Source organism: Sinocyclocheilus anshuiensis, unplaced genomic scaffold (assembly GCF_001515605.1).
Source record: "Sinocyclocheilus anshuiensis isolate Anshui unplaced genomic scaffold, SAMN03320099.WGS_v1.1 scaffold263, whole genome shotgun sequence".
Lineage (NCBI taxonomy): Eukaryota > Metazoa > Chordata > Actinopteri > Cypriniformes > Cyprinidae > Sinocyclocheilus > Sinocyclocheilus anshuiensis.
In genome coordinates this window covers 1978406-1997796 of record NW_015549593.1, presented here as the reverse complement: position 1 = coordinate 1997796, position 19391 = coordinate 1978406, and the positions used below count along the sequence as shown (strand labels likewise).

General features: G+C 35.8%; 2 protein-coding genes across 19 annotated transcripts in view; both read left to right on the top strand.

The window, feature by feature from the left end:
* The window catches only part of LOC107658217 (ADP-ribosylation factor-like protein 5A), an 8415-nt gene extending 3122 nt beyond the window's left edge, over positions 1-5293 (top strand). The window contains exons 2-6 of the mRNA XM_016446677.1: positions 2501-2561; positions 3095-3242; positions 3322-3405; positions 3540-3691; positions 4797-5293. Of these exons, the coding sequence (XP_016302163.1) occupies positions 2501-2561; positions 3095-3242; positions 3322-3405; positions 3540-3691; positions 4797-4845 (494 nt within the window). The 3' untranslated portion in view covers positions 4846-5293. The remainder of the gene's footprint in view (positions 1-2500; positions 2562-3094; positions 3243-3321; positions 3406-3539; positions 3692-4796) is intronic.
* A 4664-nt stretch (positions 5294-9957) lies between these two features.
* LOC107658288 (nebulin-like) overlaps positions 9958-19391 on the top strand; it is a 62618-nt gene continuing 53184 nt past the window's right edge. For 16 of the 18 annotated variants that reach the window (XM_016446808.1, XM_016446804.1, XM_016446805.1 and 13 more), the window contains exons 1-16: positions 9958-10035; positions 10742-10854; positions 11133-11195; positions 14046-14108; positions 14888-15004; positions 15453-15560; positions 15766-15870; positions 15981-16085; positions 16191-16295; positions 16533-16637; positions 16947-17051; positions 17197-17304; positions 17955-18071; positions 18592-18693; positions 18773-18880; positions 18978-19082. In XM_016446808.1, the coding sequence (XP_016302294.1) occupies positions 11154-11195; positions 14046-14108; positions 14888-15004; positions 15453-15560; positions 15766-15870; positions 15981-16085; positions 16191-16295; positions 16533-16637; positions 16947-17051; positions 17197-17304; positions 17955-18071; positions 18592-18693; positions 18773-18880; positions 18978-19082 (1395 nt within the window). In that variant the 5' untranslated portion in view covers positions 9958-10035; positions 10742-10854; positions 11133-11153. Of the gene's footprint in view, positions 10036-10581; positions 10855-11132; positions 11196-14045; positions 14109-14887; positions 15005-15452; positions 15561-15765; positions 15871-15980; positions 16086-16190; positions 16296-16532; positions 16638-16946; positions 17052-17196; positions 17305-17954; positions 18072-18591; positions 18694-18772; positions 18881-18977; positions 19083-19391 lie in introns of those variants that run through there. The other 2 variants (XM_016446793.1, XM_016446791.1) reach the window with 2 other exon arrangements.

Here is a 19391-nt window from a genome sequence, read left to right as displayed (position 1 = left end):
AAATATTAGCGGTTTTGAAACCGTGACATTTTCAAATCGCGGTATACCTTGAAACCGGTAATCGGCCCATGCCTACCCTGCACTGTGGTGAACCGGCAAGTTTTGTCGTCTTGTTTTAGTTGTCAGCTTTGTGCATTACTTTTGTATATTTATGTAGTGTTAATGCCTTACAAATGAAAAATTTTTCTGTGAGGTATTGAGAATTTTTGCTGTGACATCTACAAATGATCTAACTGATGTCACAGACTGAAGTTGCCTGGCTGGTTACATAGATTATTAGTTGTTGAAATTGCACAAATGACTTGTGTCTTGGGAGCATAAACTAGAATGGTTTGAAAAATACACAAACCATATTTCACAGTTTTCCACAAGAAAGTAAAAGCTTATATTAAAGCTGGATAATTTACAGATATCATTGGTTTTTCTTTTTTTTTTTTTTCTTTTTTCGAGACCTTGTCAAGCTCAGATAGAAAGAGAGACCTGGAACCGTGAGACTCCAGCCACCTTTTTAAATCTAAATGTCAACACAGTTGTATATTTGAATGTGATACACACCTCATGTTTGTCCCATTTAGCCATGATCTTTTTTACTACAAATGCAAGGACTTGGTATTAAGCTATTTTGTATGTTCTTGTGAATAAAAGGAATGAGAAAGCAAAACATTTCATTGAAGTACGGTGCGTTCCAAATGGGATATATTGCCCTCCGAAGGGCACTTCGGAGTGAAAACAATCATGGCCGTCTTATTGAAGGGTCGTTCCAAACCGAAGTGCTCAAAACTGGCCACTTCAAAGGGCCCTTCGGAATGAAGGATTTCGAAGGGTACAACTGATGGACACTTCGGGCTCCCATGATACTTAGCGCAGATTCTTTGCACCTCCGTGTGGGCACGTGATGATGACGCATCTAGTGTGCATACTTGTGACTCATTTTGCAACACATCTGAATGGGTGTGTCTGAATGTCCTTGAATAATACCAAATGCAGGTCTGTAGTAGTGAGGTGAAGTGCAGTGCTTTTTTCTATTGTAGCCTACATCTATTCATGTTGTTGTTGATTCAGATAAGAGGTAGTCTTTCCTCTTTAGTTTCTAATTCATATTTTCTGTCAATTAGGTTCAGGGCGTCTTGTAATTGATGACCTGTAATGAGAATTCTGAATATTTCTAAACTGGTTAATTCAATTGTTCTCAGACTATTGCGGTTATAGCTCAGTCATATTCAGGCATCATGTATGACAAATTTATCAATCATTTGGTTGTATTTTTGTCACGTTAGTTTCAGTAGATATAGGAATCACAGCAAGTCTTCAAATGTTTCCTCACATCCTGTCTGTGGATGCTGATTTCATTTCCCCTTTTCTATTTAATGGTTTTATCCAAATTGTAATCGCATCAGATAGTGCTGATGAAGAAAAGTACTGACTGTTTTGCATGTGGCAGTCAGTTAAATTAGATTAAGATATTTGCATTAGCTCTACATGTGTTTCTTGCCCTTTGTCATGCTTGATAAACTGTGGTATGCACAGTTCTGTTGCAACTAAGCATTATTTTATCTTGTGGAAAATATTCAGCCACTTTACACACACTCAAAGTTCCCACATCACCTTGTCTCTAATGCCTTTGATGCTTTTGCAGGTGCAAACAACTGTATCTGGAGTCACTTAGAATTTGGTTGCAACGTGCTTAATAATGGTGCTGCACAGCGTAATAATCATAGTAATATTAAAATTTAGAAACATCACCAAGATGCTGGCCAGGGGTCCATTTTTAAAATCGGTGGTGTTTTAAGAAGCAGTAGTTTCAGCTGACCTGATATTTACAGCCTGATTATACAGCTGGCCAAAGTTGGGTCTAATTAACGTCAATACTTTATCAAATCATGCTTTATGGGCAATAGAAAAATTCGACCTTTTTGAGTAAAAAACTCTTCGGTCATTGCTGTTGACAGTGTACCCTCTGATCTTAACTTTCTGCATATTTTCTGCAAGGTTTGACAACTACTAAATTGGTTCATAATATATTTTGTTGTTATTATATAATATTTATTGTTTTATGGCAAATTCACAACTTTTTAAGACTAGACAGTAAGTTGAATGTGTAAAATGTACTGTATTATCTCATACACTGTGATTAATGTAGGTATTAAACAGTTCCTTTAAGGGCAGGAGCTGGGCTGGATCTATTGGTCTCAAGCCTAAAACATGTTTGAGACATGCAGCATATTTTACTGTGTGGGTTTGGCCATTATTCAGTTCTTTAGATCTGCTCAGTTCCTTGCTATTGTGAGAAGACTTTGACTTCACCCATTATACTTTGAGTTACTGTATAGGATGACACATTGCTCAATAACACGTTCAAATGTCGGTTTTACAAATGTTTGTGTATTAAATATTCTAGCTAATTTGACATCAGTTAAAATCAAAGATGAATGGCTGCAATGCTGGGTACGATCAAAAGTGTTTTCTAAAACATTTAACTGTCTTCCTGTTTTTCTGCCAGAGCACAAAGTCATTATTGTTGGGCTGGACAATGCAGGAAAGACCACCATACTTTATCAGTTGTAAGTATTGCACTTATTAGCAGTTATAACTCTAGTAGTCCATTCTTGATTTAAGCAGTTAAAACCCCAGTTAAAAGTTGGGGTCAGTAAAAACAATAATATTATTACAAATTAGAATAACTGTTTTTTTTTTAATATCATTTTATTTTTGTCACATGATCATTCAGAAATCCTTCTGAAATGCTGATATTGAAAACAGTTGTGCTTCTTAATATTTTTGTGGAAACTGATACATTTTTCATGTTTCTTTGATGAATAGAAGTTCAAAAGAACAGCATTTATTTAAAATAGAAATCTTTTGTAACATTATAAATGTCTATACTATCACTTTTGATCAATTTAATGTGGCCTTGTTGAATAGAAGTATTAATTTCTTTTAAAAAAATAACAAACTGACACCAAACATATACACACACGTTTACACAATGGTATGGTTATATCATGCAAATTATAGCCTAATTTGGAGTGTTTTCGTATTTGACAACACTGTTTGATAATTCTTTTCATGCTCATGTCATTTTTGTAATCTCCAGCTCTATGAATGAGGTGGTGCACACTTCACCCACCATAGGCAGCAATGTGGAAGAGATTGTGGTCAATAATACGCATTTCCTTATGTGGGACATTGGAGGACAGGAATCACTACGCTCCTCTTGGAACACTTACTACACTAACACAGAGGTAGACGCACAGGGACAGCTGTAAAGTTATCAGGAATTATAAAGAGAATGTCTCAACACAACACGTTTCTCCTGTGTAGTTTGTGATCGTGGTCGTGGACAGCACAGACAGAGAGAGAATCTCAGTGACCAGAGAGGAGCTCTACAGAATGTTAGGCCATGAGGCGAGTATATGTATGTCACTATAGAGAACTGGTACTGTTCACATATTTGCTGAAAGGATTGATCTGAGAATGTCTGGTTTTCTCTTCTGTGTCATCACGCTACATGATTTCAATTCCTCTTTTCTCTTTATTAGGATCTGAAAAAAGCTGGTTTGTTGATTTTCGCCAACAAGCAAGATGTGAAGGGTTGTATGACTGTTGCTGAGATTTCCCAGAGTCTTCAGCTTACCTCTGTCAAAGACCACCAGTGGCACATCCAGGCCTGTTGTGCCCTCACTGGAGAAGGGTAAGGCCACAGAAACCTACAGAGCCACATGTAATACAAAGATCCACTTAAATGCTATTGTTTTACCAATCCGTAGAGAAGATGTAATGAGTCACAGATTGTGTCAAAGTCTGCTGTTGTAGTCATTTTGGCTGAAAATAGGACTAGCATCGATAAGAAGTGATGAATCAGTATTAGATATCTAAAAGTTGCATAAACAGCAATTGTTATCAGACAAATGCAGACATGTCCTTGTGTTTCCAGTCCATGCTTGGTTTTATAAAAAAAAAACATGAACTTTGGAACTATAACTGTGGAACTATGCCCCTTTCTGCCACACAAGGAAAAAAAATCATGTTTTGGTAAATCATAATTATGACATAAGTTTAAATTATGACATAAAAGATATAATATGAATAATTTTGACTGTCATAATTTAATGATATTTGCATTTTTGGTCATACTTAATTATAGAACAAATATCTGAGAAATTGTCTTTTTTGTGTCATAATTATGACAAAAATTTGAAATTGAGATAAGTCATAATTATGGCAGTCAACATTATGACAAAAAGTTAAAATGAGATAAAACATCATTGACAACAAATGAAAAATTATGACAAAAAGTGGACCTATATCATATATATATATATATATAATAGTAGTGCTATATAATAATTTTGATTTCTATGTCATAATTATGATTTGCCAAAGCATGGCTTTTGTTTCGTATTTGGTGTAAATGAGCTTTCATAGACAACCCTGGCCAAAGCAAAATTTCACAAAATGTATCAAAGCAAATTCAAATTGTACCTTTCCAACTCCATTCTGACTGCTCTGTGGAAGCATACAGATACCAGAATGCACAGAAAATTATGTCTAAAATATGTTAAAAGCCGTAATATGATCCAGAAAGTCAGTGAATATAATAATGGAAAGTATGAGTGGACATCAATATTTGCTGAAAAGACCCAAATGCTCCTCATTTTATGGCCAAGCTCATTAGTTCTGTTCTCTGACTAACAGACAGAAAGCACAAATGTCTTTCTTTGGCCGATTTACAGAAAGAAAGAAAAAGGAGCATTGTTAACTGTAGGCTGAGCTGAATGTCTCTTTCCTGTCTGCAGGCTCTGCCAGGGTCTAGAATGGATGATGTCACGGCTGCGAGTAAGATGACCTTTGACCTCAGATAGCAGTGTGCACTCTCTGTCTTTGCCACCGGATGTGGAAGCCGGTTGTCGCTCACTGTGAAGGTGACCCAGCGACGTCACCAGAACTTGTGTGATTACTTTATTACAGATTATTGAGAACTGTGAACAGACAATCTGCAACCAACTAACTAAAAAATCTAGGACTTGTGAGACAGCATAAACCCAGTGTTTTTCTTCATGAATGGCCATTAACAGAGTAATAGGGTGGCACAGACCTTGGACTCAGAGGACTTGTCCCTAGCTGAGTGGAACCCTACCTGGAGTGGCCTCACTGCTCTGCCCAGCTAGCTGACATGGTGTTGCCCAGTGTGTACAGTCCAGTATTTTCATTAACCTTGTGCCTGCACCTGACTCTCTGTCTCCTCTGGACTGAGGAGACACATTACCATGCACGAAGAGACTGCACTTAAGTAAAATACAACTAAATAAAGTGTTTTTATCTGTCATGACAGATGTTTCACACTTTAATTCTCTACAGATTTTCCCCCACAGAGCTTTAAGCACTGTCAAAATTGACAAGGTTGAACTATTAGGTTGTTTGTCTCCTTTGCTACCTCTAGGGGGCGACACATGGTTTGAAAGGAAACTTCTCATTTTAATTGTTAAAAAGGAATTTAATTTGTTTAATTGTTTAACCTGAAAGAAAAAAAAGTGATACATTTAAGAAAGAACTGAACTTAATCTGGAGGACAGAACTTTTATACTAAAATCATAGTTTTTCAGTACATACCACAGCCCATACACACAATATTTTTAATAAGAACAGAACACTTTAATACGTTTACGTACACTCTTAAAAACCAGGTTCCAAAAAAGGTTGTCTTCACAGCAATGCCATAGAAGAACCATTTTTGGTTACCCAAAGAACCTTTCAGTAAACAATTCTTAAACCTTTTCCACTATAAAGAACCTTTTGTGCAATGGAAAGGATCTACGGGTGTTCATCAATGCCAATAAAGAACCTTTATTTTTAAGAGTGTAGTTAAATTTAAATGTAAAGAGAAAGTGTTTTTTTTATTATTATTTTAAAATATTTTTAATGTGGATAGATTATTTTTGTAATTGAATTTGGTGTCACTGGTAGCAAACACAATGGACTTTAAAACTTAAAATATGTTGCTTAAAATCTGATCAAGGAATATGTAAGTATGGCATCAATGCCAGAATAAATGGCAGGTACCACTGTTCAGTATATTTTAGAGCAGATTTTAGAAAAAATGTTTCTCTAACCTTGTTACCTTATTTAGTGGTACATTTTCTTTACATTAGCCATTAATTTGTATTGTTGAGCTGTTATGCTGCTCCTCTCCACAATGAAGAGTCCTTGACCCTCGACTGACTGTCTCCAAAAGATGATCTCATGCAGAACATCAGTGCCTAATAATGTGAGATACCATTAGCCTGATAGTTATTTTTGTATCTATCTGAAGCAGGACAACGTATGGATGAGGCTGTTAATACTCATAAACTCTTAGTGTACTTGTTACATAAAATTTAAAAAACACACTGCGCATTGACATTTCCACTACCATGACAGAATGCTATTCCTATAAACTCACCTACTTTCTGGTATTTGAAGATGATGTTCGTGCAGACATAGTTAATTATATTTTAAGTTTAATTTCATGAGTCATATGCAGGTTTTCTCTGGCACAGTATCTGCATCTGTGAGCCAGTGTTTTGTTTTCCAGAATGAGAGATGTGGTTTTATTTAAACGAGGAGTCATAGAAGGTGTTTTAATACTCATCCTCAGCTGTTCAGGCCCCCCCATTACCATACTTGTTTTTTCCAGTGACTAAGCTTCAAAGCCTCATACCACTGTACTGAAGAATTGTGCATAAGCTCAGTCAGCAGTATACATGTTTTTACCTGTTCCCAGTATTGCTTTCCATCCTCTTAGTATGTACACTGTAAAAAGTGGTAACCTGCGATTGTTACCTTAAAGTGCTAATGGTCAGACTTCAGTTTGGGGACCAATACTCACTATTAACTCTAACTATTTACTACAACTTTTGACTCAAACTCCTGATTTGCTGCTTATGAATAGTTAGTAAGGTAGTTGTTAAGTTTGGGTATTGGGTAGGATTAAGGGATCTAAAATATGGTTGTGCAGAATAAGGCATTAATATGTGTTTTATAAGTACTAACAAACAGCCAATATGCTAGTAATATGCATGCTAAGCAGCTAGTTAATAGGAGAATCTGTCCCTAAACTAAAGTGTTACTGAGCTATTTTTATCTGCTTTTAGTTTTGTTGGTATAAATTGATGTATTTATGTTGATTCAGTGGTGCTAATTTATTTATTTATTCAATCAGTTAATTTAGATGTTACCTTTTTTTTCAGTGTTCTGATTAGTCCAATCTTTGATATTATCAAGATATTATCTCAACTAATATGAAGACTGTTCTGGTGTGACTGAATATAGCTTAATATCAAATATATATAATATAAAACATAGCTTAAAAGTCTCACTACTTCTCTCCATATATTTTCCTTTCTTGTTTTATTATTAATGCTGGCTTGTCTTTTTTTTTTTAATAATTGAGGTACTTTTAGTTTCTATTAATATTTTTAACATTTTTTTTTTAAATATATTTTCTGTTTTCATTCTAATGTTAGTTACATTTTAATAATTTTGTTTTGTTATTTCTTTTATTATTATTTTAATATATGAATATATTTGTATTAATTTAGTTATTTTAGTACATTGATTTAAATGAAAATGACAAATGTTGCAACTACCTGGAAAAAAAAAGTTTTTTATATATTTGATCTTATTTCAGTTATAACATTTATTTTATTTCAGGTAACGTTTTGATGTTTTAGTTAGCTCTAATAACCCTGGTCTGTGAATCTCCTGGCATCTGTTAACCCTATTATGCCACATAAAATACATTGTGAAAATTCTGCAAATTGGTTAAAAAGTTTTAAATGATTGTAAATGTGCACTGCATATAAACAAGTAAATTTGAGCATTGATGTGATCAGTGTCAGTGCTAGGTCTTGCAGAGATGAGCATTGAGCTTGTCCATCACTGTTTAAGTATGAGGACAGTGGGAAACACTGAGCTGACACAGTCACAGCTGCGTCTGTCATTCAGCTCGGTCACGCTGCCCCACAATGGAGACGTGGAGTACAGAAGGATTTCTGAGGGGGAATGGCTGGAGGACATCACGAATAAAATCGTTGTAAGCGTTTAGTCGTTGCTAAATCATGTGTCTGAAGGTGTATTGTTCAACCGTTCCTCCTCAGACACAGGGATATAATGGGCTATAGGAAATAGGCTTGTGGCCTCTGTGCCTGAACATCATTATACCCCCTTGCTGCCACTCAGGATGCTTCAAAAATAGTGTCAGCTGTATTTTTGTGTCCCTGAATAGTTTTAATACTACAACATGCTCGTCAGGATTAGATTACACACCAAAGATCACAGAAGGGTGAGACGGCAGCTGTCTGTCTGCAGAAGCACTTAGAGATGTATTGCAGACATCTGTAGCGGCACTTTTTCCTAAAATTTTTAATGAGTCACCCTTAGATAATCTTAAAAGAGTGCTGTGAATTATAATAATTTTCAAGGGGTTTTAAAATAACTGAAAGAACGGCCTGTTGTCATTAAAAGGTAATTTAATTTTCAGGAGCAGCCTGTCAAAGTTAGCCAATTTTAATTTAATTTTGGTTGTCAGCTAAAGTTGAATTATCAACAAAGAAAAAAAAACTTTTAAATGTGTAAATTTAGTAAAGTACTGCATAAAAAGGAGTACTTATCTTTATAATTATTTCCTAAAACTGATCCCAATGGAAAAGCACGAGAGCGGCTTACTGTTGCTATGGTTACCGCCAGCTTGGCGCTTATTTGCTGTAGCCTACATTCGTAGGGGCGTTGTAACCTTTCACAGCCGCCATTAAAAAAGTGTGCCCGTATTTTAATACTATTATGGATATAGCGACATAAATAGTCTTTCCCTGCAGTAGAGAGTCAGAATCTGCAGAATATGCACGCGCAATAAAGAACTGCTTCCTCTAAAAAAAGTGACTTTTGCAACTTTTTTGTTGCCTACAATGGATTTTAACGTTAGGTAAATATTCACCTTGGCACTCTTTTTTTGGTTTCTGTCTTATAAGTATAAACGGTGTGAAAAACCGCTGCCAACGATTCAGTACTTGAGTGAACCGTCCGAGCTAATCAAACTGACTGGTGAACTAATTCAGACCTCATCAAAAGAGTGATTCATTCACGAATCAGTCATCGCTAGTTCTGAATCTGAACAGCTAATAAAAAAATACACATAAAAGTTCTGAAATATTGTCAAGGAAAACTACTTTTACCAGACTTAAACCCTTAATTAGGGTGGTCAGACCCCCTATAATTCCCACTCTGGTGTTAACAAACACAAAACAAGTCAATTGCTACAAATTGTATGAGAATACTTTACCAAATAGGACTTACTACAGATATGTCTGGTCAAGAATACAGTCAAAGAACATTTAGCCAAAATCCAAAAGAAAATCCAAAGGTAATATGTGAAGATTTATATTGTACTGAGCTATGTAATGCATGTTTGATGGAATGTGCACAAGCATCGAGTATAGTGCCTATAGATAGAATATTGACTGAGAATCGATTTCTGATCCTCAATCGCTCTAGATGTTTGTAATTGGATGGACAAGTCGACAGTTTATTTCCCTCTTGCCCCCAGCCGTGACCAAGATTTCAGCCTCTGTTTTCCATGTACACTTGGATGCAAACCAGTGACCTCAAGAAGTTTCTCTGGATGTCTTCACAGAGAAAACCTCATTTTGCCCCAGGATCTCTACTACTCCTGATGATACATACCCCCATAGAACTCCATCTTTGAGAATTCTACATCCCTGCATTCCCTCATTCACAGAAAACAGGTATTTTACAGTGTTTTCTTTTCTCTTCCTCACTGTTGTATTGCTGATGATTTGCTGAACAGGTGCACTTTTCTGAAGGGTCACTAATGTATATTTAGCTTTTGAAACCTGAGAATACTGGCCACTGATTGGTGAATAGGAGCACATGATAATAGGAGTGCCGTTGCAGCTGTGACCTGTTGCCCAGCGTTTCTTTGGAGGGAAGAGTTGGGGAGGCTCTGGCAGCTTGGGAAACGTTTTAACTTTAAAGTCACCGGTAAGCAAAGGAAAAACCACGAAATCAAACCGCACACCAGATTTCACTCTCTAGCACTCTTTGCATGACCTGCCCAGTTGGATTGACCATCTTCTACAGCCTGTTGGTAGATGGAAGTGATGCTCAGGACGATACTGGTCCATAAACCACGGCCTGATAAGAATCATCTGGCTTTATTGGCAATCATTGCAGGAACAACCAATTTACCAGTTACTCAAAGCTGGAACTTACTCCTGGACTTTGTTCTTCCTGGAAGACTATCTGAAGCACCTCACCTCATGGGCAGGAGTTTGTTAAAGTCCCATCCACAGTCCTCTCAATCTTTCTGATGAAAATGCATAGAAAACCATAATTTGATGTCATTTTCTGGGAGTTGGGTCCTAAAAAAGGGTAGTTAGTGGTCAGACCTAAATTTAACCTGCAGCCTCAGAAGGCATTGGAGCTCCACTAGCTAAACAAAGCCAGCCAATCATCCCACAGTATTGGCTTACATGACAAATAGCTGGAGTGATTCAGAGCAGCTGTCGGAAGGCTTCAGGCAAGAGGCGCAGCGTTTTGGGGGGTCTTAGGTGTCAAACCCTCTCACCTACCAAGGCCTGCAGAAAGATTTCAGCACAAAATTTGGATTTTTGCTTTTGTTGATCCACCCACACTAAAGCATCAGCTCAGTCAGAAGAAAACTGACACGTTTTTGTCTTTGTTTAAGTTTGCAGGAGTACATAAAGTGGAATAGCAGATTGGGACACGAGTGGATGGAAAGCGAACACCTTTCTTTACAGTAGGGTTGCTGAAAGTCTACTGTAACCTTCTATTGTAAAGGTACGTCAGCTTCTACACTTTTTAGTTTGGTTCTTTAACTTAAATATTAAAATTGACAGATTATTCCTGTTGTATTGTGAACATTGTGAGTGTCCTTCAAGTCCTACTGAAATTGAAATCCTTCAGTGAGGGTCACTGCCTTAAAAAGTATTCAAAAAAGCTGTTTAATTGTCATCGTCTGCAACAGAAATGAGTTTAATGCTGTTAATATTTAGTTACATATGTACTATACCGATTAGCCTTGCTAGTGTCTGACCATTTTTAATTTGCTTGCGTAGACTCACTAAATCCGTTTGAAGATGGCATCAGAAGAAGAGTATGAAGAAGAGATTGTGGAGGAGGTAAGATACAAATCTGATTCATTGCAATCCATATTTTATCATCTGTTTAGAGGTTGTCCCCTCATTCATTGAAAGAATGACACTAATGCTGCTCTACATTATTTTGCTTTGCCCCTTGAATAGCATATATATGCTTTTCAACTTAACGCTTCATAGAACTCAATCCTATAGGTATAGTGGCGAACCCTATGAATAGTGATCTATGATACCTCCACCGTCAACAGTTCAGTAGAAGCTGCCAGGTCGTATATGATTAGCATTGGATCCCATTTCAAATGACCTCTTCCTTGGAGGCTAGTACAGTGAATTCCCTTCAATGCATGTTTTATTCCCAGTAATCAATGTATCAATGCAGTCTTTTCGATAGATGTGCTACATTTAATACCATAACGAGATGTCAATTACATATGTGGCAAACCGTCATTCACATGACAGTTATGTAATGACCCCTGCAGCAGTTTGTCATAATCTGATAATAAGGTCTTATTATGAACATGCTAATGTATTTTTTCCTGATCAAACCAAACAAGCCTGAATGGAAATAACCATTGTTAGATATAATACTCTCAACTTTTATACTAACAGTGGGATTATGTTCTGTTCAGAGCAACTAAATCGACTGCAAGCTTCATTATGAGCAGAAAAATTTAGTATTTCAAAACAAATATGTAGTCAATTTAATCACAATTGCTTAATCAGCATAATTTTGCATATATTCCATGTTTTGGGGTATTTTGAAGAAATACAACAATATTTAACCACAGCTCCTCTTGAAGCTTGCCGCAGTTTTGTTTACTTCAATGTGTTTCTGTCATGTTATTCCTTGAAATACTGTCTGTATGAATTGTAAATGTGTCTGTCTGAGTGTTCAATGGAAGAGTGAAAGCAGAAGGTTGATACTTTAATTCAGTATTTCCAAGAGAAATAGAGTTAAAGTAGACCTTGTATACTTTCGTGTCCATTTCTGTTGTAGATATCTTATAGGGGTTTACCAAACTATTGCATTAACCTGACTTCTCATTAATTAGGTACTTTTGAAAGAACTTTTTGAACAAATGCTTTTGGATTCCCCTTTAACATATCCAGGAAATGGAAATTCGCCATCTTGCATTTTGAGAAGATCTCAACAGAATAATTTGGAATATATACGCTCTGATTTCACTACTACTTTCATCTACACTTAGAATAGGACCTGAAAGACATCGGCGTTAATTAAGTTGGCTTCTTTCATTGGTTCTGTGGAAAGCAGAGATTCACATTTTGTTCTTTAATATTTTGTTGATTTTTCAAATACAGTTGTTGCTAATTGATAAACAGTATTTAAATTTTTTTTTCAGAAGTTATTATTTACAGGTTATAGCGTTTTATAGAAATAATGGAGCACTAATTAAAAAAAAGTGTATCTCAAATTTAGGCAAAGTTTTGTGATTTTTTAAATATGCTTTTCTCCCCATTAATGGAAAAGCAGCCTTCAGCTTTGGCTGAGTTGTTCTTTCCAGAGATACAAATATAGAAGTTGACATCTACGGCAGACTCGCAGAGAGGCAAATGAGACGAGCCGTGTTGTAAATTACACTCCTCTTGCTGTTAACGTCATGCTGTTAAAATGCTTTTGGGGGAGGACCTGTGGAAAAAAATATCTGTAAGTGGTGGAGAGAGAGAGAGAGATTTTGATTTTCTACGTATTTTATCGTATATTCACCACTTTCCATCTCCTGTATCTTGTCTGTTAAGTGGAAAAGTATATACAAATCACAAGATCTTAAAACATATGTATTTCTGCTATCCACTGGTCCAAATAAAGAAGCCTCTAGCTCCTGTAAATTCATAGTTTTGAGATGTTTTTTTCCTGCTCTGGTTTCACATTATTTGAAGCCTTCTGTGATGTGGCAGCCAATTACTTTTTGAGAGATTCTGTCATGATATCTGTCTAAATAGCAGTAGGGATAGTTTATTCTCTAGACAGTTCGGGAGTCACGTGTATGGCTGAATTTGATACACTGCTTTCAGACATGTATGTGAGTGTTTGTGTTGGAATTTGTTCCCTGACCTGCTGTTTCTATTTACTACCATGACAATAACATTAGCTGCAAATAATAATAGTGGTGAGGTCATTAGGGTGCTAAAATGTTCTTAGCACCAGCCAGTCATTCGGCTCTGTCAGTCATAGTCAGAGGTCCACTGGGAAAACAACAGCATTACTGTATTTTTATTCCCTAAACAACTGCTGAGATATTCAGTTTAAAGCAAGTGAAGAGGAGGAAACAACATTCTGTGGGGAAAAAGTTTAATATTTAAGTAACAACATGTTTATAGATCAATATAGCCTAGTTTTGTTTAGAAAGTTTTAATGTCCCAAATTACCAAGCAGAGAACATGTGGGGGAAAAAAATAGGATATCATGGCCATGAATTAAGAAATAGTTCCCAATCATGGGAATAAGGGATCAAACTGGTACTATGTGGCCACAAATTTGTAAATTATGGGAACACATTCATAATTTAAAGCCACAGTATCTGTTTTTTTCCCTCTGCATGTCATGTGCAGGGCTCTGTACAAAACCAAAATAAATGAATAATTATTTATTTATTCTGCTTTTTATTATTATTATTGGAATAATGTTTATGCAAAGTTGTTTTGCAATCTATAGTACATAGCTGCAAATGTATTTTTGATATGTTAAGCTTAAAATGTTACTTGTATGGGTGTGTGAGTATTTCTATTCGCAGTGGTTGTTTTAAACAGTCTATGACAACCAGAGCAGGAAAAAGTAACTTTCCTAGATTGTAGTGTTTTCCAGAAGTGTGTGACCATCATTTTGAAAGCCCAGAGTTTTCCCTATATTTATAGTACTACTATGAGGAGGGTCCAACAATCACCACCTCGACCACCTCAATGTCTCATGGTGTTGAGGTAAATGATCTACCCTGGTTAAACGGATCTGTGTCCCTTCCACATGCCATGGGGGCTATTCCGTATTCTTTTCACCTAGTTTAGTTTTTATTAGTAAGATTTATCCAAATGGTATACCGACTTAAAGAGTGGATTATTAAACAAACTCCCTTGTTTAACAATTCACGAGTCAATGAAAACAGAATAAGTAAGTTCTTTAAGTTGTGAGAGTAGCACATTTACAAAAAATAGCCCCCATGATTCAGAGCCATGCAGATGCCAGTGATGACAGTGAGGTTGTGTTAATAGAGCTTTCTGTATGTGAGTTAATGTGATGTTTACTTTAGTTTATGTCTGTCTAAAGCTGTAGTATGTGGTAAAACCTATGCTTAATGCGCTTGGCTTGCCTGTCCCAAAAGTGCATTTTTTGTAGTTTTTCCTGCATGTTTTTTTTAAATACATGTTAATGAAATACCTGTCTAGCCAATACTAATTTACTGACCTGTCAGTGAAATATCAAATTTATATAACCTTTTCACTCATCTGTCATAAAAAGTAAAATACTAATTTGCATGGTAAACAAACAAATTAGTGTTTGCAGAGGACATTGAAGGTAAGTGTTGGAAAGTTGGGTATAATTTTCGAAAATTAGGTGTTTTGGTCCCCCAGAACTGTCCCCCATAAAGTGATGTAACGTTCCCTAAAACGGTTTGGCTTTCAGTGATGAAATTCTGTAAAGTTAGAGATGTTGCTCTTAACCATGTACATCTGTCTTAAATGCTGCTTGCTATTTTTTTAAGCTTGGACCTGGTGGCCTTCCCAAACGTGCAGTTAGGAAGAAGGTGAAGGTGGACACCTCCAAGTTCATGACTCCTTACCTGGCACACAGTCAGAAGATGCTTGACCAGTACAGCCATGTAAGCAAATGACAAAGAAAATATTTTGTGCTATTAATCCAGTTTCCTAGACCACTGTTTTGTTCTTATTTCATTGAAATTAATTAGACCACCACTGTTAATGATCCCAAATGATACTCATAACTGTGAACTGAATTATTAAAGTGAGACAACAGAAGCAATTTCTCATAAAATGAATGTTACCACATCATGTCTGCAGGCCACAGTTTGAGAACCACTGGAATAAAAAAAGATATTAGGTAGAATTAGAGTCAGTAGGGGTTTGATTCAAACGATCATTCAAAGGTTTTGAGCCAGTAAGTTAATAATAATAAATTAAATTAATACTTTTATTCAACTAGAATGCATTAAATTAATCAAAAATGACGGAATCCTGAAAAAAAAAATCACGCTACCTGTGTTATCTTGACTGCTCTATAATGCAAACTGAATTTGTATGTTTTTTTAGAATAAATACAGGGAGGCATATGAAAAATCAAAGGGGCAGCCCTATGACATTTCGGCTGAAACACCTGAGATGATTCGCATCAAAAAGGCCCAGGAGCAGCTCAGTGAGGTATGTACCCTTGATGGATCATATCTGTACTTTTCAATCTGTCAGAATATAGTTTGCAAGATCTATATGTTTGCATGGGGTGTTTTAACTGATGCTTTTTTGAAACCTCCTTAGTTTAGATCTCCTAATAAACCACAACCAGACACTTCTTAATTCTAGCAGATGTTGTAAATTTAACTGACCATGAATTCTTTTGGTAACCCAGGTGAAATACCGTATGGAAGGACTGAAGGCCAAAACCACCAGCCTTTATGATGGTGAGGCTCGTGAGATTGCCCATGTGAAGCACGCCACTGAGCTCATCAGCAAAGTAAGTGCTTGTGTCAAGACAGTGACTACCCAACAACTAGTGAAATCCTGATTCCTTTCCTTGTGTTTTTTATTGTCATAACATAAGTTCTTTACATATGCTTTTTCCAGGTTCTGTACAGGCAAAAATGGGATGAGACCAAGGATAAGTACTTGCTCCCTCCCGATGCCCCTGAGTTGGTTCTTGCTGTGAAGAATGCAGCGAATTACAGCAAGGTAGACCTCTGATTCCTGTCTTAGTAGTAGATAAGCACTAAAGTGATAGTTATACTGTCATTCCTGGCTGATTTACCCTCTACAATGATTGAATATCCCTACCAGAAACTGTACACAGAGGCATGGGATGATGATAAAACCATGTACTATCCATACAGTGACAGCCCAGAGCTGCGCAGGGTGGCCAAGGCCCAACAAGTCCTCAGTGATGTGAGTAAACTTGTGATATTTTACTGTGTAACTTAAAAAAAAATGCTAGAACAATTATCATTAAATTGTTTTGGCATCCACTGAAACAATTTGGGGAAACACCGCTTTTTGTCTCTAAAGTAAATTTATTTATTTATATATATTTTTATTATCCCTGTTAAAAATACTATTACATGTGCTCTTATTGCTCTTAGAACTGCCCTTGTTTCAAAAAACTGTTGTGCTCCACCTTTACAGATTGTTTACAAGAAGGGCCATGATGAGCGCAAGGCAAAGTACACGAGTCTGGCTGATCCCCCAGAGGTGGAACTGGCCAAGAAAAACTTCACCAATCGTAGTAATGTATGACTTCCATGGTTTTCGTGCCTTCTGAATCAATTTCCATTTTCCTGAAGTGTTAATAAAGGGTCCTTTTTTTTAGTTTCCATCTATCAGACTTACACCAATGGAGTGATTTGGTCTACAGTATTACATTTTATTTGTATTTATTTTAGTTTTGTATTGTATTGTATTTTACAATGTGAACATCAGGGTCTGAAAATCATGTAAATATCTTCTGTCCCTGCAAGAATAGATTGTGCTTGCCAAAATAGTCTCTGGGAATGACATGTAAAATATAAAAATAATGAAAAACACTTTAATTCCTCACAGCTTAAATATCATGAGGATTACAACAAGAACGTCAAGGGCAAATGGTGTGAAACCCCTTACTTTGATATCGCTGTTGCTAGAATGGTTATGGACAACATCAGCGACGTAAGTGCAAGAAACCCAGCATGCTTCAAAAACATATTCTGTTAGAATAGTTCAAATAAATGCATTTATCAAAGTAAATGAATATCAAAATATTAATATTAAAATCATTCAAAAAAAGCTGAGTGTCACTTTGATTCCTTTCCAGAAAAAATATACGTCTGCTTTTGAAGACATGAAAGACCAAATTTATTTCATGCAAACAGACACACCAACATACGCTTCTAATAAAAAGGCCCGTGAAGCTGCAAGTACGGTAAGTTTTTTAGAATTTATTTACACTGTTTTTTCATTTTTTTTCTTCACGCATTTAATGGAGTCTGTAAATCTGATAACACACGAAAAGCTGGTATTTTCTGTAATTTAAACTTGGACATAAGCAGAATGTTTTTAGTTTTTAGAAAATGTAAAAAAGCTTTAAAACATTATGCCATTTGTGCATTGACTCCTAATTAAAAATAAAAGTGAGGTAGTACTTACTGATAGACATACTTTTTTTAGACATCTTTTCTCATTGTATGGAAACAACCTTCCTGTGATGACTCTTTAAACAGATCATGAGTCAATCCAGAGATTCGCATGTCTGATCTGGTTATCTCTGTTGATCCCTGCTTACTAATTCTCATTGCCTGCATCACAAGAGAGGACATGAAAAAACAAAGAGGATTAGATCCCGAGTATTTTTATGCACGGTAGCTATAAAAGAAACCAGGGATGAGTATCAAATTTTATTTACTGGACTTGTTGTGAATGTTTTGTGTTGACTTAAAAAATAAAAAGAGAAACTTTTAAAGAAAAACTTTTCTGAGTCCTAAATAATCTCTAAACAGTGCAAGAAGAACCCATGAGTCATATCAGTGTCACAACCGTTTGTCATTTAATGTGTGCATTTTTCCACCTCAACAGGTCAAATATAAGAAGGACTATGAGAAGACAAAAGCAGTGTCCGATTACAACGTTCTCCCTGCTACAGAGAACCCCCTTCTCAGACAGCTGAGATACGCAGGCACCATCTTGAGTGATGTATGTGTGTTAATCCAGATCTTCATCATTAAAGTGGTCCGCTTTGCCAGGAAATGTTTATGGTCTAAGGTTGTGCATAATAAATATTGCCACAAGGCAGCTGAAATAAATTATTTAGCGAAATACAAATACTGAAAACATTGACAAAACCAAAGATGTTACAGTGAGTTCTTCTCTAAAAACTAAAGATGTTTAGCAATGCTCGTGTTAATGATTGAATGATGGTGTGGGTTATAGCATTATAATTCAGTTAGTGTGACTATGCAGCTCATTTAAAATGATCACATCTCATTAGACCTGATAATTGAATGGGGTTCTATCTGAGTGGCCACTGTTTGGCACTTACATTAAACCAAAACGATCCTAAAGATTTCAAAATGAGTATTATAAAGCGTGTCCTCTCATCATTTACTCAAGGTGTTATTTTGAGAATTTAAACAAACCTGTATTGAAATAAATGTAGTTTATATCTCGAAATTGTTGACTCGTTACTGACATGCCTTTCTTATTCCTTTTCTAGAATGTATATAAAGCTAATTATGAGAAAGCACGGGGATTCAGCATCAATTACTGTGACACTCCCAAATTCAAGATGGACAGTGTATTGAAGAAGTTCAGTGATGTGAGTGACGATTTCCTAATTTGTTGCAAACATCTGATATTTCCTCATATCTCAAGTTTATATTGTTCTCTTTCCTCAGGTCCGTTATAAAGAAAAGTATGAAAATGAGGTGAAGGGTCATTATGTTGGTAGCTATGAAGATATATTTACAGTTCACTGCCAGAAGATGGAAGAATTGAAGAATGATGTAAGTTACCCTAATGTACTTATGTGTATATTTTCATCTTCTTGATTAAAAAAAATGTATGTGTATATTCACACTTGCTTTCTTTGTCTTTTAAAAGCAAATCTACAAAGCTGATTATGAGGACATGAAGGCGAGATGTTTCTTCCCTCAAACTATGACACCTGAATATGAAGCCCATAAGAAGCTTCTACAATGTCAAGATGTAAGTATATATATATATATATATATATATATGTTTATATATACACACTGCTGTTCAAATGTTTGGGATCAGTAAGATTTTTAAAGAAGTTTGTTCTGCTCATCAAGGCTGCATTTATTTGATCAAAAATACAGAGAAAACAGTAATATTGTGAAATATTATTGCAATTTAAAATAATGAGTTCATCATTCTAATATGCTGATTTATTATCAATATTGGAAACAGTTTTGCTGCTTAATATTTTTTTGTAACCTGTGATACTTTTTTCAGGATTCTTTGATGAATAAAAAGTTAAAAAGAAGAGCATTT